The sequence below is a fragment of the Engystomops pustulosus genome, chromosome 2 (assembly GCF_040894005.1).
Source record: "Engystomops pustulosus chromosome 2, aEngPut4.maternal, whole genome shotgun sequence".
In the NCBI taxonomy this organism is placed as follows: domain Eukaryota; kingdom Metazoa; phylum Chordata; class Amphibia; order Anura; family Leptodactylidae; genus Engystomops; species Engystomops pustulosus.
Genome location: NC_092412.1, coordinates 30,045,562 through 30,072,163, shown reverse-complemented (window position 1 = coordinate 30,072,163; position 26,602 = coordinate 30,045,562). Strand labels below are relative to the sequence as shown.

Here is a 26,602-nt window from a genome sequence, read left to right as displayed (position 1 = left end):
TGCACAGCTCTTAGACACTGTGGGGCAGATTTATCAAGCAGTTTAAGAGTAAGAATGTTCTTAGTTGCCCCCGGCAACCAATTACAGCTCAGCTTTCATTTTACCAGTGCTCATGAATATTTTAAAGGGGAGCTCACATTGGTTGCCATGGGCAACTAAGAACATTCTTACTTTTAGACAGCTTGATAAATCTGCTGCTGTGTTTTACGATCTCCCTTTTCGAAATCTGTCATACATGTATATTGTATGAAACATAGCGAAACTATGAATGGGAATGTAGGATTCATGGTTTGAGAAAGAAAATGTATACTATAAGGTACTTCTACTATACGGTGTATATTAACTAAGAGTATACAAGCTTGCGCTGAGACAGTTATTACAGTAACTACTGCCCAGATTAAAGATGGCGGCGCAATATATTGTATACAGCGAAACTATGAATGGGAATGTAGGATTTATGGCTTGGAAAAGAAGATCGATACTATAAGGTACTTCTGCTATTTATTAATTGAGGGTATATCAGCTTGCGCTGAGACAGTTACAGTAACCACTGCCCAGATTAAAGATGGCGGCGCAGAGCGGTGGCGGGCGTGACGTCATCCCCTCGCGCCGGATGTAGCTGCAGAGAAGCTTCCGCGTCGTGTTGTATTGACGTCTACAGTCGGATTCGGCTTTTCTCAGCACGGTGCTCCGAGCTGGAGGGACGGGAGCCTGCGGGGTATGTGTGTACGAGGGCTGGGGGCCATGTGCTATGTGTACATGCTAGTCTATGGCTGGGTGGGTCACGTGGGGCTGGTTGGGACTTGTAGTCCCTCAGCATGACTTGTATATATTGACCAAGTCTTGTGCTCTCTCCTTGACTCATTCCTATTAGTTATGAGGGCTATCTGCCTCAGTCTCTGGGTACTGCACCTAGGAGGAGGCAGCTCTATATGACCCAGGCCAGGGGTGTTTACCAGTATTCAACAATCTTACTGGGATTCTGACCCTACAATCCCATATTGTACATATTACAGCTCCCAAAATCTGCATTACATCCAGTAAAATGCTGCTGCATTGTGTCCCACATCACAGGAGAGAAAGAAAATAGCAGAGGCTGTGGCCAATGCATTTACCAACCTAAGGTTATAATGGAGTCACTAAGTTTTCCCAGTTTTTGTGGTATAATTAGGTGTATATACGGTAAGTACATAAATAATAACCCCCTCTTTGTTTTCTTTGACATAGCCGCTTAGAGGATGACCACTGCAGCGAGGCCAACGTTTGAGCCAGCCAGAGGCGGCAGAGGGAAAGGAGAAGGAGATCTTAGTCAACTTTCCAAACAATATTCCAGCCGAGACCTTCCATCACACACTAAGATCAAATACAGGTACTACAGGATGTGTTATCATATGGTCATGCACTGTTTAGAAGATCTTGTCCTTCCTAAAGATCTTGCAACTCAGATTCCATAAAATTGTAAACCACGGTATTGATATAGCATTCACTACTTGGAGCAATGGGAAACCGTGGAAGGAACTACTTTCATTTGTGGGTTCAAGGGGCCCCTGTTCTAGAGATCCTCGGCAGATCACTAATTATCACGCACACCTATCAGCAAATTATCTTCAGGGGCATAACTAGGAGAGGTGAGCCCCACAACAGTCTTATGAATGGGGCCCCCCTTAAAGTATACATATTCGTATACTCGCACATCAGTTACAATCACACAGTATATATACACCATATATACATGTATGCATACTTACATACAGCTATATACAATACACACATACATACAATACCATATACATACCTAATATCCTGGATGCTGGGCCCCATAGCAGCCTCTATGGCTGCTACCACTGTAGTTACACACCTGGCTAACTTTTTGTTACTGGACAACCCCATTTAGCATAGTACTCATTACTATGCAGAGTACAGCACACAGCCTCTCTATGGTGCATATGTCACATGACTGCTGCTCAATTCAAACAAGAGGACTGATTTTTTTTATTTTTTGGTGATCAGTGGAAATCCATATGGACTGCACCTTCCCTCTATAATATCAATGACCTAGATCAATGTGAAATGTCAGGATGAATCTGTGTACTCTTTGTATTTGTAGACAGACCACCCAGGATGCCCCCGAGGAGGTCAGAAGCCGCGACTTCAGGAGAGACCTGGAAGAGAGGGAACGTGTTGTTGTCAGAGAGAAGAATAGAGACAGACCACCAAGAGGTACACACGGAAGCTTTACTTGGTTTTATTTTTGTAATCTTCATGAGGGTCATTGAATGATTTTCTGCAAGTAAACAAAAATTCACTTCTAGACTCCATGAAATAGCATCAAACACTGCAGGTGTGTTCTAGTTATTCTTAAAGTAAAATAAATATAATGTCAAGTGCAGCCTTAAAATATACATTGCACCATGGGTGATATTTTGTGTGGGCACGTAATAGGTGGATGGTCTTGGAGGGGATGAATAGAATCTCCTAGAGAGCTATATGAAATATCAGAAGCAATTTTGGAATGAATTCAGATAGAAAAACGTTCTGTTTTGTGCAATAAAGTAAATTAATAATAATTAATGTGACGGCTTCTTCAATGGTCTTCAAAAATGTGTTTTTCCCTTTTAGAGCACACATCTTCTGTATCCAAGAAACCTCGACTTGATCAGATTCCAGCCGCAAACCTAGATGCAGACGATCCACTGACAGATGTATGTATTCTTTTTATTCTGTTTTAACCCCTTCACGCTCCGCGGCGGATATATCCGCCACGGAGCGCAGTGACTTAGCGCTCAGTGGCGGATATATCCGCCACGGCTCCTATGCCGGCTCGGCTCTGGATCAGAGCCGAACCGGCATCGGGAAACACGGGGTGCCGGCTGTAACTAATAGCCGGCACCCCAGTGTAACACCCGCGATCGGAGTTGTCTCCGATCGCGGGTGCTTAACCCGTTAGATGCCGCGGTCAGCGCGACCGCGGCATCTAACAAGTATCTGGGGGGTCTTTCCCCCACGATCGGCCCCCCCGAACCGTTTTCGGGGGGCGCCGATCGTTGCTATAGTAACTCTGGGGTCCGATCTGGACCCCAGAGTTACTAGCAAGAATTGCCAGTAAGATGGCGTCTGTGACGTCATCTTACTGGCAAAGTGCCAGCCTATGCAAGTGCATAGGCTGACACTGATAATACTCTGCAATACATGAGTATTGCAGAATATTATCATGAAGAAGCAATCAGAAGATTGCTTGTTCATATCCCATGGTATAAAAGTGAAAAAGTAAAAAAAAAAGTTATTCAATAAAAAAATAAAGTCATAAATCACTAAAAATGCCCCAAACCCCCAAAACATATAAAGAGACATATAACTCAAAAAAAAAGTCTAAATCATAACACAAACCCCACATATATAGTATCACCGCGTCCGTAACAACCCGTAGAATAAAAGTAAATCATTATTGAACCCCCACGATAAACGCCGTAAAAAAAAACTGTTATAAACCCTCCAAAAATTATGATTTTTACCTTTTCAATCCCACAAAAAATGATATAAAATGCGACCAAAAAACCATATGTACTCAGACATGATACTGGTGCAAAGTACAACATGTCCCGCAAAAAACAAGCCATCAACCAGCTCCGTAGCCAAAAACGTAACAAAGTTATGCCACTTGGAAGATGGCAATACAAAAATTATAGATTTTTCCCCACATTAGGGTTTTGTTTGACAAATTTAGTAAAACGTAAGAAAATATATTCATGTCTGGTATCCCCGTAATCGTATCAACCCATAGAATAAAGATAACATGACTATTAGTCTATACGGTGAACACCAAAAAAAAAAAAGTCAAAAATCCAGTACAGAATTGATGCTTTTCTACTCCTGCCCTCAAAAAAAGTTCCTAAATTTTCAACAATAGGTGATACCAACCCCAAAATGGTAACAATGGAAAAAGCATCTCATCCCGCAAAAAAAATGGCATCACATGGCCCCAATAACGCAAAATCAAAAATTTTATAGCCTTCAAAAGGGGCCAATGAGGAAACTAAAATCCTGGCAGCTGCAGGGCGCTCCTTCCCTTCTGCGTCTCGCTGTGCGCCCATAAAACAAGTAACGGCCACATGTGGGGGGTCTTTGTACTCAGGAGAAATTGCAGAACAAATTGTATGGTGGGTTTTCTCTTTTTATATTTTGGAAATGTGTAAATTTTAGTGCTAAATGAACGTATAAGGGAACAATATGACCATTCTAAATTTCACCTCCATTTTGATTCAATTACTATGAAGATCTCAAGGGGTTAACAATCTTCGTAAAAGCTGTTTCTGATAGCTTGAGGGGTGCAGATTTGAAAATGGGTAGATTATATAGGGGGTTTTGATGCTAAATATGTAAAATTTCATTCAAAACTGAATTTATCCCCAAAATAGTCAATTCTGAAAATCCGGAAAATCGCTATTCTATTTGTAAGCCGCGTGACGTCAAAATAAATTATCCAGATATTTCAGAAATTATGAAAATGTAAAGTAGACAAATGGGAAATGTTATTCAGCAACTTATTTAGCTGGTAAATCTATCTGCCTGAAAACGTGATGATTTAGAATTTCGAAAATGGCAAATTTTTCAAAAAATTCATCATATTTTCTTTTTTTTGTAAATAAACGCAAAACTTATCTGCCAAAATTTACCACTAAAATGAAGTACAACATGTGGGGAAAAAACAATCTCAGAATCGTTTTGATAAGTAACAGTGTTCAAAAGTTATAACCATATAAAGCGAAGCAAGTCAGAATCCAAAAAATCGGGCTGAGCCTTAAGCTGTAAAATGGCTGCGTCCTTAAGGGGTTAAAGCCCAGTTCCAATCTCTGTTGGAATGCAGTCACACGTGGTGTTTATATTGTGTTTATGCAGGGGTGGGGAAATGCATGCCGGGTTAACATTTGCAACGTGTGACTGAACCCTGGGTGCTGGTCATCAATTGCATTTGCTTCTGCAATGTGTTTAACTGGTTCGCGACCGCCCGCCGTGTATTCGGGTTAACCCATTCATTACAATGTGCTATGAGCACATTGTAATGTATGAGGAGTAAAATCCCCATATGCTGCCATACTGTAGTATGGCAGTATATGGTAGGATCGATCAGACAACCTAGGGTTACTAGGGAGTCTGAAAAATAGTAAAAATAAAAATTAAAAAAAAAAGTTAAAAAAAGAAATTATAATAAAAAAACCTAAAAATTCAAATCACCCCCCTTTCCCTAGAACTGATATAAATATAAATAAACAGTAAAAATCATAAACACATTAGGTATCGCCGCGTCCGAAAATGCCTGATCTATCAAATTATAAAAACGGTTTTTCACTGCGTTTAACCCCGTAACGGAAAATCGCGTCCAAAGTCAAAACTGGCACTTTTTTGCCATTTAAAAAAAAATTAAAAATTCTATAAAAAGTGATCAAAAGGTCGTACAGTCCTAAAAATAATATAATTGAAAACATCATCAAAAGTCGCAAAAGATGACACCACCCTCAACTCCATACACCAAAGTATGAAAAAGTTATAAGCACAAGAAGACGGCAAAATAAAAAAAAAATTTTTGTTCATGAGGTTTTAATTTTTGTAAATGTATGAAAACATTATAAAACCTATACAAATTTGGTATCACTGTGATCGTACTGACCCAAAGAATAAATTAGATGCGTCATTTGTGGCGTGAAGTGAAAGCTGTAATATCCAAGCCCACAAGAAAATGGTGCAAACGCGTTTTTTCACCATTTTCACTGCATTTGGAATTTTTTTCTCGATTCCCAGTACATGGCATGGAATATTTAATACCATCACTATGAAGTGCAATTTGTTACGCAAAAAACGAGCCGTCTTATAGCTTTTTACGTGTAAAAATAAAAAAGTTATAGATTTTTGAAGGTGGGGAGTGAAAAATGGAAATTAAAAAACGGGAAAGGGTCCTTAACCGGTTAAAAAACGCATCACAAACGCCATGTGTGACCAGAGTCATTCGTTGCGTTTTTAAACGCACTGAAAAAGCATGCGTTTTTGCGTGTTTAGCATGCGTTCGGCTGATTTGAATCCCTTTTTTTTTTTTTTTTTTTTTTTTTTTTTCTTCCCATTTCTGAAAGTTTAAACCTCAGTGTTAACATTTTTTAAATTGGCCAAATTCATGGTAAAACTTGCAAAAACGTATGCACTTTCAATTCATTTAAGCACTGTGTGATCACAGCCTTTATGTTAAAATATAAATGAACTACTTGCACATTACTCCTGGCCACGCACACTTGATTCTTTTCCATCTTGCTCCGAATTGCTTTTGTGTCTTTACAGAAAAATTGAAGTTTTGTACCTTACTGAATATGGCTCTTGTTCAGAGACTTGGGCAGAGTTTGATGCCACCTTTGATAAAATTGATATGATAGAAAATTATAGGATTTGTTCCTGCATCAGTTTTCCTTCCTTTCAGTCTTACTCCCGCTACACTGGATGCAAACTGATGTCTTCAGCCTGGCCTTTGTGAATGCAACCTTAGGCTACACGCAAATGAATGTATTTTTGATCCGTTTCATTTTTGTGGACGGCCCACTCATTTATTTCACTGACCCATGCACACGAACATGTTTTCACGTATCTATGTAGAAAACTCGTCAGTTCCTATTCTTGCCCGTTTTCGCCGTCTGTTTCTTCCCATTGGAGTTTGTGGGAATGTAAAAAAAATGGACACCACACGGAACCCACAGGTGTTATCCACATGCATTCCGTATTACGTATTTGTGGATCAGTGGCTGTAAAACACAACCATGTGACCCTTCAAGGTTGTGCCATCATTTCTCAGTCTTTTGTTCTTTATGTGGATCCACAAAATAGGATGACAGCGCACCCTTTGGCTCAAACATTACACACTGATGGCTGCACATGTACTGTATACAATGAGCAGGTTACTCTATTGTTTTTTGCTTATTAGCATTGAATATTAATCTTGTAGTCTTTGTGTTGGTTATAAGCCCAGGACTCTGTCCATGCTCACTTGAGTCTCAATTGGGTCATCATGACATGCCGACTTGTGTAGGCAGAACCCTTACTGACTGTGTTGGGTCAGGGGCAGCTTGTGCAAGTGAAGACCTCAAGGTTGTTCTTGTCAGGGGATGATCTTGAATTCTATTGTTGGCTTTTCCCTTAGGAAGATGAAGATGATGATGATGATTCAGATGAGGACAGTGATGACGACACGGCAGCCCTCCTAGCAGAACTGGAGAAGATTAAGAAGGAACGGGCAGAGGAGCAGGCCCGGAAGGTAAGATGGAGAACTGGTGTAGATGACTAGTGCAAGCCATTTCACTGAGGAGTTGGCCACAGATTTATCCCTGAGAAAGGAGATGGCTACAGCCAAAAATCGACATAGTGTGCATGGTATAATCCACAACTTCTGTCTGGGTAAATAGAGTACCCTGTACATGGGATTGGATGCAATTGATTCTCTGCTTGTAGCACAAGATCATGTGCATATTACAGAGGACATGTCAGGGTGATTTGGGACACTTAACCACCTTCAATATCCCAAATAACTCTTTACCAAAGACGCTAGGTGCCTGCTTTTAAAAAAACAAACAAAAAAAAAACATTAATTCTTACTTGGTCCTGTGCTCCCTGCGCAGTCGTGTAGTGAAGCTGGCGTACTTCACTCTGGCTCAACTGGGCCTGTACCATGGTTATGGCTCTTACACATTGAAGCTGGGATGAACTGTGCAGGCACGTGGAGCACAAGAGCCTTATTGTACCCATCTCTATGGAAGTATTAGTGTTTTTATTTTAATCGCGGACACCTGGGTCTGGTACAGGCAATATAGGACATTAAACCACTGGTGATTTAGTGTCTAAAATCGCCCTGATAGGTGCCCTTTAAGGATTCAGCGGAGGGCAGTGAAGAACACAGCCGATATCACCACGTGCATACTGCCTGCTTTATGCATGTTCTCCACACTGGAGATAAATCCCATAGATCATGGTCCACGGAGGCTTATAGGCCTGGGAGCTTTTCATTTAAGAAAAAATTACAAAGCTTAGTCTGATATTTTTGTCTCCACTGGAGGGCGCTATGTAATTAGATATAAATGAATGAAAGAAGAGTCTTCGTGTATATGGAAGGGAACATCTACTGTGCTGCTATATGTTGGAGCCTATGTGACATCTGTCAGTTTATATTGAGAATTTCTCCCGATCCATACCTCTAATATATACTAATAAAGATATTATATATGTGTTGCACACCTCCAACTCTCAGAGCTACAAACAGTCATGGACCGATCCACCAAAGTCCAAAAAGTATAAATAAAGAAAAAAGTTTGTCTGACCAGAGCTCCTGATTCTGCATGCTTTATCTTTGTGTAGATATAATTCCAAAAACCTTCAAATAATAATAAACAGTTTTTCGGATGAGGTGAACATAGTACGCTATGTATGTGCGAGTTCCCTCTGTCTAGTTATTCGCTGTGAACACTAGTGAAGCTGGAGGAGGACGCTAAGTAGTGTTCTGTGTCTGAATGGTGGTTTATTCTTGTGGAAGATCCTTTGGTCGTGCAAAACCTCCAAACAAGCTGGATTGTTATTTGAACGTTTTAGGAATTAATCTACAATAAGAGGCAGCACGCAGAATCAGGAGCTCCGACAAACTTTTTTTCTTCATTCTAATATACAGGTGGTCCCCTACTTAAGAACACTCGATTTACAGATGCCCCCTAATTACAAACCGACCTCTGCGTGTTGGGTATTTACTGTACTTTAGCCTTAGGCTACAATGATCAGGTGTCTGTAATGAAGCTTTAGTGTTAGTTCTGGTTCTTATGACAACCCAACATTTTTAAAATCCAATTGTCACAGAGACCAAAAATAAATTGGCTGGGATTACAATGATAAAATATACAGTTCTGACTTACATACAAATTCAACTTAAGAACAAACCTACAAAACCTATCTTGTACATAACTGGGGACTGCCTGTATCTCTGTTTTAATTTGGGAAAAAAAAAAAATTATTTATTTGCCCATTATTCTCACAGACCTCATAAATTCATTATTTCAGCGTATTCCATCACATTGATCATAAATAATGGGTCACTCCCCTCATACACCCCCTGCTTATTCTGTTGAGAAGGGACTGGGTGACGGCCATACTTCCTGGGTTCCTGGATCCAGACTCTCAGTATCATAGTCCTCTGTAATGATGTGCCCTTATCTTGCTATGGTCTCTTAATGTGATTCTTATCATCTTTGTAGGGAGGGGTTGTAGTGATTCACAGCTTCATCAGTAATCAAGGACCCTAGGACCTTCTACCCCCCAGTTATCACCCTGAAAAAACTTGTTTTATGTTAGAGTGAGGCCCAAAACCTGGTAATATCCATGTTGGGTACATATAGTGCAGCTATAAATCATATACAACCATATCTTATGCCTTATCTCAGAGCCCATTGTACATGATCTTCCTCTATGGTATGTACGCCCACGACTGAGAGCACGATGGTTATCATCCTCCCCAATAACAAATGACCAGGACACCTAGATATCTGAAGAGGAGAACTTTAGAGCTTTCGCATCGGTGCTCTTGGCAGAAGACTTGGATCCTTCCAGTTCTTATTAACAATCCTGTTGCCTGAAGCCGGCGGATGGAAGTGGTGACCAAAATATTATCATCTCACAGCACATCATGTATAGCACATGGCAGAATGGGACTGGAGCCTGGCATCATGTAATAAGATAGGCCGTCTGTATAATCAGCGCTAATGTACGCAGTCAACCTCGCAGGGCTGAGACCAAATACTAATGTTGGTGAAGGTGTGAGTGTTCCTCGGGGAAGGCTATAAAGGAATACAATGCGTTCCTGTCTCGTAAAAAGATAGAACTCTGTGACTTCTTCCAATCCGAAAAATGAGAATGTATCCAGATATTGTATAGACCATGGCACTGTGTGCTATACATTGGGTGGCTCGGGCGCCATAGTGCAGTAAGAGTGGCATAGAGTGTTTGGTATTGTCCCTGGAGATCTGTGTAACCATACCTTTTGTGTCTGTTAATAGCAGAAACAATGTGAAACATGACTTTGTATTCCAGGATTGTAGCTGGACTTGGACCACTGATGGAGTGTCCTCATACTGCTGCGCTGATCTACAAGCTCCCTTCACTCTGCTGTAATATTTAACCTGTTACAGGGCAGGGGATGTGTTGTTTTCTGTGAAGAGAACTCGCTCTATTGCACCACGGTGCTCCAAGTCCAGCTACAATCTCTACTATGTCCATATTCACTGATGGGACATACGGACAAGGGTTGTCTTCTAAGGTGAAGCAGAGCTGCAGTATCCAACCCTGACTTGACTTGCTCTATTTCGTGTTAATAGAGCAACAATTTTTAGAAATATCCAAAAAGCACTAACAACCCAGGGAGTATTTTAACAAATGGTACAGAATTTTACTAAATCAGCTTTTGCCGCGTTTGCAGATCCCTGTAATGACATGATATCCCCCCTGTAGATATCGGTACGTGACTTGCTCTGCTATTACGGTTCATGGGGATGTAATTCTATCTCTGCTGCGTCGTATTCAGCGGAATTTGGGTCACGCCGGACGCCTGCAGAGCATTGCTCCTCAATGAGGTTATAAGAAGGCTTCTGCAGCGATGAGCCCAGGGCCCCTGTGTAATGATGTGCGGGGCCACGGGCAAAGACAACTAAGCATTCCCCTCCACTAATCTCCTGTCCCCAGACTGTAATTACCGCTCTGTTTTCATTTACTCCTAATTTTTTCTCTACTTATCACAGGAATTTATAGGAAAAGCTCTGGGGGTTTTTTTCTTGGCTTTTTAATGATTTTTTTTTTTTTTTCTCCACAAATTTTATATTTATTGATTTTATTTCCTTTTTTTATAAGTGTAAATGGATAGGTTCATGATAAAATGGACCAACTCAGACTCCACAAACGTATAATAGATTATAAAATTGATCAAAGTTCCTTTAAATGTATGTCCTATCCCTAAACTAAGGATTTAGGCCTCGGTTGAACAACATTTATCGGTCCAAAGGCCACATTATCATACTGCTCAACTTTAAGGGGCTGCACAAAATGCCACCCCTGAAGTTATAAATGTCAAAGCAGGAAATACCACCCCAGAGACCAAATAATGTATTCAGAGCAGATAATAGTGGAGACCCCAGAGCAGACAATAGTCATAACACAGGAGACCTATCAGCAGGCTGCGGACTGCAGCTCATAGCTTGACAGGCTGCATGTGACGGGTCGTTTACCCATCTTCTAGGCTTTTACTTTAGGTGAATGGCTGCACTTTATGTACATGCTCAGTAGTGAAGCTCCTCTGCTTCAAATCGATAATGAGGCTCTGGAAAGAAATCCCCGCAATTATCTTGGCACTGATCAGAGAATACTAAAGCATAACTGTGGAGTCACAATTAATGACCATGTTGGTGGAGTCGGAAGTTTGGCTTAACGACTCTGCAACCCTGCTGGAGATGGGTCTTCATACGAGGTGGTCTTATACCAGAAATCTCCACTGATCATCTCTTTGAAGACCTTTCACTATTTACCTAGCACAGCTCCGTGCATGGTACTGCACTTGGGTCATGTCATTGATGGATATGACGTCTTGGCCTTGGAAGAGATGGGGACAGGGTGTGGGACCCCACTGATCGATTATTGATTAATATTTAAATTCCAAATTAACCTCCTTGAAGTAGACAATTCCTTTAACATGCCTGAATACTCTGATTTGTAATCTCTAATCTGATTTTCACGACCACAAAATGATCCGTAATGTATAATATGTTTAATAAAAGGAACTAGAGCAGAAAGCTGAAGAGGAGCGAATTCGAATGGAGAACATTTTAAGCGGCAACCCCCTACTGAACCTCGCCTCCCCCGTGGTGTCCCAAGCAAGTTTCAAGGTGAAACGGAGGTAAGTTTCGTGTTTATATGTACATATTACTGGGGGGCTCAGACTATATACAGTTATACCGTATACACCAGATAGAGGACAACTGCCTGATCGCTGGTTCTCCATTATGACTCAGAGGGCCAATGATGCCACAAACCATATTCAAACACCCCTACACGGTTTGTTTGAAGTTTTGTGGTGCACATGAGACACTGTATTTTTGCATATGGTTTTATGCATATGTTGGAAGATGCAGTAATAAACTTTGTCCTATGGGGGCAGTAGTGAAGTGACCTGTGCAGAGTAGAACCATATAGCCCGGATCTGTTACAATGTATTACGATCCTATCTTCCTCCTCCACGACTGCTCTTCACACTCGCCATGTGTCTCTTCTCAGGTGGGACGACGACGTGGTGTTCAAGAACTGCGCCAAGGGCGTGGACGAGATGAAGAAAGAGAAGAGATTTGTCAACGACACGCTGCGCTCAGAGTTCCACAAGAAGTTCATGGAGAAGTATATAAAGTAGTACAGTTTTATGTGCTGCCCCTTGCAGAGGACACGGCGGAGGTCTCTCTCAGTGACCGCGGACATCATTCACTTCTCACTGATATGTTATAGGAACGTTCAGGAAGACCTGTCATGTGGCGCCCCCTGTGTCTTGTACCTGCATGTTCTATGTGAATAAAAGCCGCATTGTTTTTTTTTTTTTTTTGCTTTTTTTATTATTCTTTCTGTTTTTATTGTGTGTCAAGATCCCATAGACCTTGATTTGTGTTATATTAAACTTTCTTGGTACCTCTTATTTAGTGTGGTAGAGTGTTATTCAATAGAAAACCAACCCGGAGTGTGCCCCACAATGGCGGTCCTGTACCATCTGCCCCAGCCAAGGGTGATCATTTCCAAAAAGTGTCCCTTATGTGTCGGATCCAGGTATATGCTTCCTGGAAGTGTTACCTATTATAGTAAGTTATGGGAGATTGAGTAACTCGTCAGTAGGGTTCTGGCTAGCTGTATTGGACCCCTCTGATCAGATTCCTTAATCCTCAGGATAGGCCTTCAATAACAAAATCCACGCCATCCATTACCATTGCGCTGGCATGTATGTAATATATATATATATACGTTTTTCTCTGTATTAAGACATGGTTTCTATTTTTTTCTTCTTCAAAACTGGGGTTATTTAGCTTAGGGATAAAAGGTGAGACCTGGTAACTGTGTATAACTATTATCAGATGTGGACCTTTTAAACACTGGTTTTCCTTTTACATTCTGAGGCAGATGGTGTCCAGAATTTACTTGTGTTCTTGCAATATGATGTATACTGCCTGGTATGTATCAGCAGTTTTCTAGGCTGTCAGGTGTGTATGGTGTGTATGCGTATGGCGCCTCACCAGAGAGCCACAGGTAAGAGATTATTGCCCTACGCTGCCTAGTATATACATTATCCATTACTATTCCTTGCCTTTTACCTTCTTTATTAAACCTGCAACATTCTAGATCAGTGATGGCGAACCTATGGCACAGGTGCCAGAGGTGGCACTCGGAGCCCTTTCTGTGGGCACTCAGGCAGTAGCCCCAGGGAAAAGTTCACCAGAAAGGACTTGAGTCTTCCTGCGGTCCCTGACAACTTGCTCTTTTAAGGTGACACTTCCTTGAGTGATTGGAACTGCAGGAAGAGTGAGAAGGTGTGAACAGGGACGGCTTATCTTTGGAGGTCCACTTGCTGGCCCCACGATTCTTCCTGTATAGAGAGATCCTGGAGAGTAACTACAATAATGTCTGAATTTGCTCTACTGCTTTCAGTTATATCAGTGTCCTCAGGTGGCCAAGCGATTGAATGTTGCGGATGAACAGGGAGCAAAAAGTTACTGTATAAATTGTCATGTTGGCACTTGATGTTAAATAAGTGGGTGTTGGTTGTAGTTTGGGCACCCGGTCTCTGAAAGGTTCGCCATCCCTGTTCTAGATTAACCATAAAATATTGGCTTCTTATGGTCACCACTAGGTGGAGCTAATACATAATGGTGCAGATTTATCAAAGTGTCTAAAAGTAAGAAAGCTCAGCGCTCATGAATATTTTAAAGGGGAGCTGTGATTGGATGCTGAAAACTCTTCAGCCCCTGCCATTCTTAATCCTGCATTGTGACACTGGGGAACGTGTATCACTCCTATTGTTGTGTTTTTTTTTTTTTTTTTTTGTGAGACTTCACAGTTTGAGACTTTTTAGGCGCAGAATCGAGCAGCACACCAATGTTAGCTGCCCCAAGGATGTAATGCAGAGGCCCAGATGTTTGTTCAACTTGTGAGACTTTTGGGCTCTGAAATTGTCCCGTTCTTGTCCCGAAACGAGCAAGCTAGACCCAGACTTACTTTAGGGAGTTACTATTTGGGACTAAAAAGTCTCACACCACAAAAAGTGGCAAAAGTGAAACTAAACAGGCATCTCGACAAATGGATTGCAAAGGGAAAAAACTTAAAGGGGTTGTCCAAGTTTTCGAAAAAAAACTCTGTGGCCGGGAGCGGGCTGACTAAAACAATAAAGCTGTACTTACCTTCCGGTGCCCTCCGGTATCCAGCGCTGCTGTCGCTCCGGTCCGGGCGCCATGTAAACAAACATGGCCGCCGGAGCAGCGCTGGACTCAGTTCCGGCCGGACCCGACAACCTTCCGGCCCCCATACACAATGCTGTGTATAGGGACGGATAGGCGTACCCGGCCACGGCCGGCCGGAAGCTGAGTCCAGCGCTGCTCCGGCGGCCATGTTTGTTTACATGGCGCCCGGACCGGAGCGACAGCAGCGCTGGATACCGGAGGTAAGTACATCTTTATTATTTTAGGCAGCCTGCTCCTGGCCACATATATATTTTTTTTTTTTTAAACTCGGACAACCCCTTTAAGATACATTGCAATGATTATGTGGGCCAACTTCAGGAAACCTGGTAAAGTGTCGGCCCAAGAACTCTGATACATGTGCCCCTCAGAATCCCATGTCTTCTGTCTTTCTATTTGTGTATTCTTTGCTTTATATCGGTTGCATAGTAAGTGAGTCATGTTAGGCCCTTATCACACATGCAGGCAAATTGGTTTTAGTCAAAGCCAGTAGTGGATCCAAAATTGTGAAATCTCGCCTCTTTTACCTATGAACTGAAAAAAAAAAAAATCTCCTAAAAATCAGTTAAGAGCCATAATTGGCAGAGATGAGGCCAATTTAGAGGCAGCAAGGGCAGTGTCACTTCAGACACCCCTATCTTCGGTTGTATAGCACCTCAAAAATATATTACTGGTGTCATATTAAAGAGAAGAATCTCCTCTTTTAGATTGCATCGGGCATGTAAATCTGTAATTTACAGAAAAGGAGATATGGACAATTAATATAAAAGGCGGGAAACTGGATCTTTATCTGCAGCTTATGTTTCCAACTATGTCTTTAGTAATTTCATGAGGTAAAATCTGTTGCCCATGTCTATTTAAAGTTAAGGGACCCATGCAGTAGTGTGAACAGGGCCTAATACTGTTGGTACGTTTTCCATGGTTCACTATTCCAACCCTCTCCTGTGTCCGTGTGCTTTGTGCAGCAAGTCGCCCAGGACCATTGGCTAGGAGTGAAGAGTCACAGCCTGCTCCTCCTGTGGTTTCTGTATTTCTTGGCCTTCCACCTGTCGCCCAGGAAGTTGTGAATTCCTCCGGGGTCATCAGCTGGCCGCAGCGCGCCATGTGGGAAGCTTATTGGCTTTTCAGCTCGAGCGAAGCCGGGTCTGTGGGATTCTTCAGCCCTAAATGGCAGTCCTGAAGATACGCCTAGTCATGAGGGAATGTGGATGTGTCCAGGGAGGGACTTCCACCTCATTAATTGATCAGAATGTTCCTCCAGGGGCTTCCAAGGCTTTTGACGATGGCTCCATTTCAACAGCAGCGAAGCTTGTAAGGAAAGTTAATTAAGATTTGTGCAGGATGTCTGTCACTTGAGGGTATAGTCTCCTGTATTAGGACCACATAATAAAATGGGGAATATGGCAATGCTGCTTACATTAGCATGAAGTGATTAGACATTATATGCCATAATTGCATATTATTATTATAGAATGCTATTATATAATATTATAGAATAGTATAATATGGTTCAATATTAATTACAGTATAAAGTTGCAGTACCTCCATTTCGCCATCAGGTGTCACTGCTCTCTATAGAATTGTCCTATAGGTTGCTGAAACATCAGTGGGAACAGTGACACCTGCAGGTCATTCGGGGAAATGCTCTATAGATTTACTGCGGATATAAATGCTCTTTTTTGAGAATATCTGGTATGATGAATGTATATACATAAATAAGTTGATATATACTATGAATGGAGTGCTGCCTCTACATCTTAAAAAGCCTTAGCGTGTGTAATATGTGTATATATATACTATTATTATGACAATAATATAATCCAAATGTATTCTATAGACTTGCATCTAAGCTTTTGCTAATATAATAGTGTGCAGGTAAGTGCAGTGAATGTGGTAAGGCTGTAATAACATGCATAACCACTCTGAATGTGACGGCACTGTGCAGCACACACTGGCGTCACCAATGAAGCGGACATGCGTGTTGCTGGAGAGTCATGGCCCCTTTAAACAGCTGATGTGCAGAGGTATGTAAGCGATGTAGGTATGTGTGGTTATCATGTAGCAATACTATATATGTGCAGTATGTATGTTAAATATGTCGGGGGAGGGCTTGGCTAAGGGGCATCAGCAATGTAGTTATGTGTTTGACATGAAGCTATACTATATGTGACTTGTTTAGCAGTGTATATATATATTATATTATATTATATTACATATGTTGGGTAGAGTCGGATTGAATCTTTGTTTTATTATTGAGATTAAAAATAATTAAATAATTATTTGTATTGACTTTCTAACCCACAAAACCCCTTTAAAACTAAGCTGTCGCCAACCAAGGTCTCTTTAACCCCTTCCCACCCAGTTCCATAATACTATGATAGGGAAACTTAAGTACTGCATACAAGTTACTGTATGATTATGATGTAGCATTGGCGCCGGCAGAGGGGGCAGTACCAATGCTATCACCCAGATAGAGGTGGTCCCCGTCCACTTACCTCACTCCGTGTGATGGTGGACACTTATTATGTATGGATCAGGCTGTGTAATACAGTAATATTGGCGTGTAGTTGATGTTTAAGTTGCCAACTGAGGTTAAGAAAAACATAAAACGAAAAGGAAAAAGGTTTTCAGAAATTACAAAAAAATCGATAGAAATTATTTTGCTTTAAAAATCCTTATTCAAAAAGGTAACAATAATTCTTAATTGTATTTAAATTCTTATCTGCTACAATAATTATGATTATTAACGGGTAATTATTTTTATTCATTAGTAGTAATTGAATTTAAAAACTATTACCACTCCTTGTGTTCCATATGACTATGTTTTCCCTTTTTTTTTTATGAAAAAGAGAAATATATGTGATATTTTGGCTTTGTGTCATTTGTACTGGAATTCATAAATTATTCATTGTGCCACCCATAGAATTGCTTGGGACCCCAGAGATGAGGGAGGTCGTTCACAATGGAGGTTCTCTGGTTAGGAGACGGATTGAGGAATCGGGAAGAAGCAGGATGGCGACATCTTCTGCGTCTGCTGTAGCTCTGATTCAGACGTCTGTGGTCAGAAAATGAATCATAGACTTGAAGTGGATGAATTCCGAGAATCAAGTGACAAACGATACAAGCCGGTCCATGTTTCTCTGCAAAACAGCGGCACTGACATTGTAATAATGGTATCAGTTTGGCTCTGTAGCAGGGAAGCAGGGGCTCCTTGTATCATATGTCACATCCCTCACACCACGGTCTTCTGAATCAGCCCTAAACTGTCTCTTTAATATGTCGGTCCAAAGCTATGGCAGAACAGGGAGTAATTGACTACCTAATCTGCCACCTTGAGCCATGCTTTGGGGTTCCCCTCCCTAACTTTACATGTGGCCCCAGAAATGTCAAATAGATTTCAGTATGGTCACTTTGTCCAGATTGCCTGTTTCAGGTCCGCCTTGGGCCAGGAAGTAAGAGTTCTCCTTACAGAGACTTTGCCAAATAAGACTGCCTTGCAGGGATGTGGATACTTACAGCCATTGATGCTTCACTGTGGGATTCTGGGAAATATGCAAATATGTTTCCCAGGATGGGTTAAAGGACATCTAAGACCAGGATGAAAGACTGTATACAAAGGCGCCTAAAGGGCTATGGAGCCTGGAGCCCCTCTGGCTCGTTTGCATATAGCCCTTCATCCTGGTGACAGGTTCCCTTTAAGGAAACCATTGCCTCTTAGGGCAAGTTCCTATCTAAGTTCAAATTTGTCTTGCATATCCTACACTCCTGTGTATACCATGAGTATCATTAGTGGATGTGTCCATGTTCTGACAGATGGAGGGTGGTCGTTCTCCTCTTGTGGACTCTCATGTACTGATAACCCCAGGTTCCTCTAGTCCAGCATTCCCACATAGCAGATGCCTCGGAGTCCACATTGTGATATTTTCCCTTCTTCAGGCTATTTAAAGCAGATGTCAAACGGAGGGTGGCAGGATCTCTGTGCCATCCTGTCACCCGATATATGCAAAAGACATGTCTGTTGTCGGGGCAGGCGCTGCCCGAGGTCCGGCTCATTGTATTCATACCTTACATTGACAAGTCCACTTCAAAGCCAGGAATTCTCTGCTGAACTCATTCAGAGTAATCTCCATGTTGTAGTAGGGATTGGGTCTGTAGTCAGATATGCTGCTCAGATCTTATCTATCTATCAGGGGATGGATTGGGGCAGATACAGCTATCAAGTTACATTAAAAACTTACACCAAACTTATCAAACTTTAGTAACTTTAACAACAACAACAACAACAACAAGGCCATTTCCTACATTGTTCCCAAAAATATGTTTTACAAAATTTTGTCACATTTTGCTGACCTGTACCTGAACATGAAGCCATCGTCTAGAAGTAGTTATATTATGCTGGATAGTTTTACAGGGAACCTGTCACCTACTTTTACTCCACTGAACTACTGGACCCCTCAGGTGGGGTATGAAATTATGTGAAAAGCTCATCCAAAGTCATGTAAAAATGAGGAGAGAACAGTCACATTTTGCCGGGGTGAGTCAAGTTCAGAGGCTGCTGAGGGAGCTTCATTTTAGATATCTATATCTTGGTCTCTACAACAGCTAGGGCTATTGCTTTCCTATCGGATTAACCCCTTCCTGCCGCAGCCCTTTTCATTTTTCAATCTCCACCTTCAAAAATCTGTAACTTTTTAAAATTTTTCCTTATTTTTCCATGTACAGAGCTCTGTTTGGGCTTGTTTTCGGCATGACAAAGTGCACTTCATAGTGATGGTATTTTTCATTCCATGCCATGTACTGGGAAGCAGAAAAAAATTCAGAATGCAGTGAAAATGATGAAAAAAACGCATTTGCGCCATTTTGAGGACTGTATGGGCTTTTGATCACTTTTTATAGAATTTTTTTATATTTTTCAAAATGGCAAAAAAGTGGCATTTTTCGGCTTTGGGCGCCAGTTTCCGATACGGGGTTAAACGCCGGGAAAATGTGCTAATATATTTTGATAGATCGGACATTTTGGGACGCGATGATACCTAATGTGTTTATGATTTTTACAGTTTATTTATATTTATAGCAGTTCTAGGGAAAGGGGGGGGGGGATTTAAACTTTTACTTTTTTTTACAATTTTTTAATTTTTTAGCCATTACCCGGTGTGTATGGAGAAAGCTCAACTCATGATATAGTTCGTCCTCGGTCGGCAAGGTGTTTTAAAGAAGATTACATTTGGATTGTGATTCTGTGAGCTACAGTACCAGAGATGTGGACATAGTTGGAAGTTCAAGCTGCTGATAAAGATCCAATTGCTGCCTTTTTCTTTGACTGTCCTGTTCTACAGAAATCACACTGGTGTGATGCAATTTGCACGATAAGATTCTCATCTTTAAACTTATACCAGAACCTTGGTTATAGTTTCTATAGAACCCAATATATAGGCCTCTTAAATGACACTCTACCTCCAGCCTCTGCATGAGATGAGTCAGACTGAGATCCTGGAGGGGTGGTGTCAATTCACATGCCCATATATTGGGATTTATAGTACTAACCATGGGGTCTTATCTTTCAAGTATAGTATGAAACCTGCGATTCCTACAGCTACCGAACCCAAGATACTGGAAATTAAAGACATAGGATGGAATTTGGCGCTTCCCCTCCAGCCTCTAAGCCTGACTCTTCTCTGGCAAGTCATATGACTTTGGAGATTTTTTTTTTTAATAGGTAAACAGGTGAGATTTGACATAAAAAAGAGAATTCTAGAAAGCACATTTCATATAATATTGGTTTATTGTGTATTTTTTTTTACCCTACTAGAAACACTGCTTCCTTTTTTTCCCGGCAAGTCTTAAAATGTCCAAGAATTATTAAAAAAAACTTAGATTTCAGTCACATTTACTTCATATATCTGAAATTTTCTGAGAAAAAAGCTGCACCATATCTTCCCCCCTCCATGTGTGTCCAGCCAGATCTTTATTGCAGGGTTCCTTTAAAAACATAAAATTGGTTTGTGAAAGTTTTTCTCCTCACAGGTTATCCGTAGGTCCCAGTAATCCTTCTTATGAATGGACCCTTTGTCGGTGGTTATGATGATACCTGTCGGGGCTCACTTTAATCCTCGTAATCCTCTGCCAACAAAACATTAGCATCGGCCAAATGTGCAGCATCCTGGGCGCACACACATCTATAGCCGCACGGCGGCCATTGTCACCATTGTACGTGGATTATTTGTGAGGTAATGACAAGCGATTGTCTCCAAATTCACCTCAAAATAGGATTGTTTTCTATGGACGCCCCACTGTAACATACTCTGGTGCTACCCCCATCCAGGACTGATCTCATGACCTGACTTCAAGGCCTATAATCTCTTAATCCAGGAAGTGACCGTGGAACATCCGTCATTCCGTTCATTCATGGTTTCCTTTTTACCTGAGGGAAAACCAGATTTTAGGCGTTGCAGGTGCAGCTGTGCCAGTTGGCGGTGGTTCGGAAATCCTATACCTCCCTTGTGTTGTAGTGTACACTTCCTCTTATCTCTCACACTGACAGATGTCCTAATCCCCAGGCCTTGCCTGACACCACAGGCATTCACGTCTGTCATGCCTCATTCATAGCAAGTCAATCTCTGCCTTATCCACACAAGTACAAGCACTACTTACACAACATAATACCTTAAAGGGAACCGGTCAGCAAAATTTGCCATAATAAACCACCACCAGTGTGTTTCAAAGCAGCCTAAAAGATCATGGGGTGCAGTCTGTACTAGGTGCACTTTGCCTGTGTATAATGCAGGGGGCGCCAGATTCAGAATCTGGCGCTCCCTGCACTGCCCCGACAGATTGCACCACTTTTTGGTGCACCTTTAAAGGAAACTTACCACTACGGATCTACCTATTAAGGTAGATGCGGTGGTAGGTGCATCTAACGTATGTAAGGATAGCTCTTTTTAGGGCTAATCCTTTACTCCCCTCTATCTTTGCTAAACTGTAATCAGGGTAATATGCAAATTTTCTAAAGAAGCCACTGGGGCGTGGAGTAGCCCGAACTGAGACTACTCCACCCCCCAGTAGCCTCTTTGATCCTCCTATCCAGACACCTTCAGCACTCGTCCGCAAAGCTGGAGTTCTGAGCATGTGCAGTAGCTCTGGCTTTGCAGCCGAGATTGGGCAGTTGCTGGCCTGTGTTCTGCGCATGCGCAGAACTTCAGCTTCACGGACGAGTGCGCACAGCTCCTTGTAACTGCACGCTGAAGATGTCTGGGTAGGAGATCAAAGAGGCTACTGGGGGGTGGAGTAGTCGTGCCGTGGAGCCTCAGCTCCAGCTACTCCACCACCCAGTAGCCTCTTTAGAAAATTTGCATATTACCCTGATTAAAGATTAGAAAAGATAGAGGGGAGTAAAGGATTAGCCATAAAAAGGGCTATCCTTATATACGTTAGATGCACCTACCACGGATTACTGGGAAGGCTGTATATAGTTATTGCTGGGGAGCAATATATAGCGATTGCTGTTCCCTGTCTGGACTACATTCAATGGGCCCCACCAGATTTTGCGCCCAGGGGCCTCCACCAACCTTAATCCGGCCCTGCTTCTGTGGGGTCTGTTTATCTGTTTATGGTCCGTTTTGGGGGTTTCTATTCTGATATTCATCACCAGGTCTGGGTTCCTTTTTATTATCTTTTCTGTATCATTATTATTTGTCTGCTTTGGGGTTTATTTTAGGATTGTCTGTCCTGGGCCCTGCTTAGTTATTTATTGACAGTTTGGGGGTTTTAGGATATATCACCAGGATATATCTGGTTTGGGGTTATTTTTTAAGAATTTGTGTAATATTTACAAGCAGCTTCATAGTGGTGCTGGGCCTAGACCTCATAGTCAGACGCTGGCTACCAGCACTTCTTTTATTGCTATAGATATCTGGTTTGTTAATTAACAAATGCAAAAAAAAAAGACACGAGAAACGATTTGTTTAAATAAGTATTTATTTCAGTTTTTTTTACAAAAAGAAAAAGCTTTCATTATAAAAATATATTCCAAAGAGGTTTGGGGGACAAGAATGTGCACAATAGTAAGGGAAAGCTTCAAGCTGGCGAGTAAGGTTTATAGAGAAGCGAACGCTGCTCACCATAGCACAGAGATCATCTACAAGTGCGCAGAACCATTGCAGAAGACAAGGAAATTCGCACCAACATATTGCAGAAGACAAATTGCATATATCTAGTGTACACGTCAGCCATACATTTGACATCAGAGGATGAGCCCCCCCACCCCACACTTGCTGGACCAGCGTTCAGAACTGAGATGAATGCAGCTCATCCATCTGGTGCTGTGTATTCAGTTCAGCCTGGCTGCCCTCAGGCCCACACGCAAACATGGCCGTCCTAAACATCCCTTTAATTATCTTATAGCACAACTGGATTGTCAACACTTAACTCCTTACACGTCCAAATGAGAGTTTTCCTCATGGGATTTACACTTTTCCGGGCCATTAACATACTAGAAAGATCTCAGTGGTGAGAAATTTCACCCTAAGTACTATAAACAGTATAAAAGATTGTGTACAAGGATATTCCTCTTCCTCATAAAGCACTTAGAAATCACACATCTTATACAAGAAGCCATTGGGGTGTTGTAGACCTGATATATTATATATTTAGATATATACCATCTAATATGAAAATATCAGGTATAACTAAAAGAGGTGCCCTGTATTCATTACTGAACATTGGTCTTGAACAATAAAGTTTTGCTGTTGTTGTCAATCTGTAGATCTGAGTCTTTCCTGTTGCCTAGTGCAGCTCTAGAATTTTATATTCTAGGGCTGCACTTACTATTCTGCTAGTGGAGTCACTGGGGGTGATGAATCATTATTTTTGCCAAAATTCTGGTGCAAATACTGTGTTTTTACTTTCCATTGCATCAATGAAGATAGGACAAGGCTAAGTCACTTTGATATAGACATGTACACAGGGACCCTATTGGCAGAATAGGAGGTGTATTGACCACTTGCCTTCTCCAGAGATGAACATACCTATTAATGATTGCATATCGCTTTATTTTTCTATTTCATGACAAAAGAAACACCACATTGCTCAATACCAGAATCTGTATTCCAACACGCCGTCTTCCTGTGCCGTCTTCTAATGGATGAGGTCGCGCGCCATGTTTTTTCGTTACTGTATGTTTTGCCTTTCAGCTATTATTGTACTGTACAATATAAATTAGGAATTACAAAAAGTACAATATGTGCATTTTATAAATAATGCAAGCACAAGACACCAGGAGATATAACATGGCAGCCACAAACCGAATTACAAATCATGGCCGCCCATTGGAAACTGCTATGCTGTAATCGTTGTGGTGGTGGGGTTCTCATCTCAGTCAGGGAGTCTTATGGATGTCCATAGTTCTTATGAATGTGCCTTGAAACCTGGAGGAGTTGCAGGTTCGGATTCTGTCTACAGCTGTGTAAAATATTCTTTGCAAAGTCTTAAAGTGTTTTCGTCCATGTGGTTAAGAAACCTCAGGAAGAAGTTCAGAGTCTGAACAAGCCCTCAGATAAGCACCTCCATTGTGTTGTCCGGCTCGGAGAGATCAGTCTTGTGGTTCGGAGTGCTGGATCTAAGTTTAGGTTCTAGAGTCTTACCAAGGATAGGGGAATGTTCTGTAAGGCAAAGAAAACCCATAAAATATTCAATATTAACAAAGGAGAACTGAAAGTTCTTCCATGGGAAAGGAGGAGAGCACAACCATACCTGACTTCTCCTTGTTGGTGTTGGTGTGACGTAGAAGAGGACTACTGGATGGGGTCATATTTATCCGTCCCCGACCCGGTAATGAAGAGCAGGTTGGCCAGAAGAGGTCAGAGCTCTTGTCTGTCTGGGTGCTGTTGTCTTTACTCCCAGTTTTGGCATGAGATACAGTCATGGTGGATGACGGAGGAGGAGGTGGCAGCATGAAGGAAGGTGGAGGAAGGGCTAAGGAAGGTGAAGGGCTGTCGTGATTGTCTCTGCCATCTCTACTTTGAAGAAGCCCTGAAAAGAACGCAAGTCCAGCGGTAAGTAAACCGGGGAGATAAGGACATCACTTAACAGATAAATCAACCAACCTCAAGTAAACCCCACTAACTATGACCTAACGTTAAAGAATCAATTTTTTAAAACAGTTCCCACCTAAACTTCCTTTACGGTTCTTCTCCTCCTTCTTCTCCTCTGCCGCCGCCTGATTGGTGGTCAGTGATGTCTGTCGTGAGTGTGACCCAGAGGTGACGGCAGCCACCGCGGCTATAGACGGCACAGAGCGTGCAGGCCGTAAGCTGGAGCTGTCGTTCTTGCCCTGATCTTTCCGAGAACGTTGATGGAGAACCTTTATCATGGCGTCTTGCTCTATGATTTTGGCATGAAGGTTCTTTATCCTGAGGATACAAAAGACACATTAAGTCCGAACTACTGGTTGTACAATGACAGATCCATGATGTCCTCAGGATTACGCTATGTGGACTATGGGTTTGTGTGCTTTGCCTTGGAATATTCATATTTTTCAGTTGTGCTCGTTTGATACATTTTCCCCATAATTTGCTGGGGAAGGGGGTGGTGACGCAAATTTTGAGGTTCTCCCTGTTGACCTTGGAACTGCTCTTACCAGTAATTTAGTTTCTGTGGATACTACAGCTAAGGGGTTATTAGAATTAATCAGGTTAATAAGGGAGATCCCATATTGTAACCTCCAACAATTAGTCAAAGTGGAAAGCCACTCTCCAGAAGTCATGTCTGCATTACACTGGCCACCAAGTAATGCTCCATTCCTCCTGTGGGGGCACTTAGGAAAAAACTAAAAACTTGCACTTGAGGCAAAAAACGCTGTACATATTAACATACGTGTGCTCCATGTCCTGGAACTTTCTGTTGGCCTGTACAATCTCTTCTTCTTCGTGCCACATTCGTACATCTAGTGAGGTATCAGTGTGGCTTCCGTTCCTTGAATGAGTCATGATTGTCGAATCTCTGTCACAATAAATCCAACAGAAGTTAGAACCACCATTCTATTCATCCATTTGGTTCCTTATGCAAATAGCTCCCCCTAGTGGTGGCCATATTGAGGTGGAATTTCACTGCTTAACAAAATCAGAAACACAGAATCTTCAACCTATAGACAGTATAGTGAACAAAATCAAGGAAATTTATCAAAGGTTTTAACTTTGCACAGCTGCAAAGAGTCTTAGGTACTAGGTATAAAGGCTCTTTTCCCAGGTCCCTAAGGATATCCTAATGATTTTTTTTTTTGAGCAGTCCCTTTAACCATCACTACCAAAAAATGAGATTTAATATGCAGCTGCGCTCTTACGGCTGGGCTATGGCTGTGGCGGCGGCATCCATCGTAAAATGTCTCTTTGCGCTTTCCTCTAAATATTTCTGTTCCCATTTGGTCGTATCTGCTTCCAGAGCCAGGATGGTCTCCTCCTTCTTCCTTAGCAGATCCATCAAAGCCGGGGCGCTATAATCCGAGTTATTAGATGTAGGATTGTTTGCTTGTCTCTGTGTGGAAAAACATTAGTCATATGGTGAGGCTGTGGTCACACATGACATCTGAATTTTATTTTGAGTTAATCCTGATCTTATATAAGTTTATACCTAAACACATGAGATTGGGAAATGGAGCAAAGGATCGGATTAGGTGTAAACGCCGATGCGTTCAAGAGTAACTCCTATCTATTGTGTGTGAATTGTGTTTCAAAAAGCAATTCAAAACAACATCATTTATCATCAAGTTTCTGAGGTAAAACTGTTTCAGGTGCTCATGGAAACCAATCAGAGCTTAGCATTAATTTTATAAACAGCTGTGGGGAAATGAAAGCTGAGCTCTGATTGGTTGCAACGGGCAACTAGAACAGTTCTGCTCTAAAAGACTTAGTATAAATCTCCCCCATGTGTGAACGCGGCCTTGGGATGATCATGGTGACGTGTTCACAAGGTGTATAATTTGTTTTTTGCAGTGTTCCTTTAAAAGCACTGAACCTGGTGCCAAGTATTAATTACACTGATTACATTAACATATTCATGTCACTTTGACT

At 41.7% G+C, this 26,602-nt stretch overlaps 2 protein-coding genes across 9 annotated transcripts in view; one reads left to right on the top strand and one right to left on the bottom strand.

The window, feature by feature from the left end:
• The first annotated feature begins 563 nt into the window (after window positions 1-563).
• On the top strand, window positions 564-12,733 carry CWC15 (CWC15 spliceosome associated protein homolog). Its single transcript, XM_072134155.1, has 7 exons — window positions 564-718; window positions 1,228-1,369; window positions 2,108-2,220; window positions 2,620-2,702; window positions 7,175-7,288; window positions 11,832-11,950; window positions 12,328-12,733. The coding sequence occupies exons 2-7, from the start codon at window positions 1,239-1,241 to the stop codon at window positions 12,455-12,457; spliced, it is 690 nt and encodes a 229-aa protein (XP_071990256.1). The 5' UTR covers window positions 564-718; window positions 1,228-1,238; the 3' UTR covers window positions 12,458-12,733.
• Window positions 12,734-22,496: 9,763 nt separating this feature from the next.
• Window positions 22,497-26,602, bottom strand: part of AMOTL1 (angiomotin like 1) — an 84,632-nt gene continuing 80,526 nt past the window's right edge. For all 8 annotated transcript variants that reach the window (XM_072134150.1, XM_072134146.1, XM_072134148.1 and 5 more), the window contains 5 exons: window positions 25,876-26,066; window positions 25,410-25,535; window positions 24,705-24,946; window positions 24,288-24,566; window positions 22,497-24,196 (listed from right to left, as the gene is read on the bottom strand). In XM_072134150.1, the coding sequence (XP_071990251.1) occupies window positions 24,087-24,196; window positions 24,288-24,566; window positions 24,705-24,946; window positions 25,410-25,535; window positions 25,876-26,066 (948 nt within the window). In that variant the 3' untranslated portion in view covers window positions 22,497-24,086. The remainder of the gene's footprint in view (window positions 24,197-24,287; window positions 24,567-24,704; window positions 24,947-25,409; window positions 25,536-25,875; window positions 26,067-26,602) is intronic.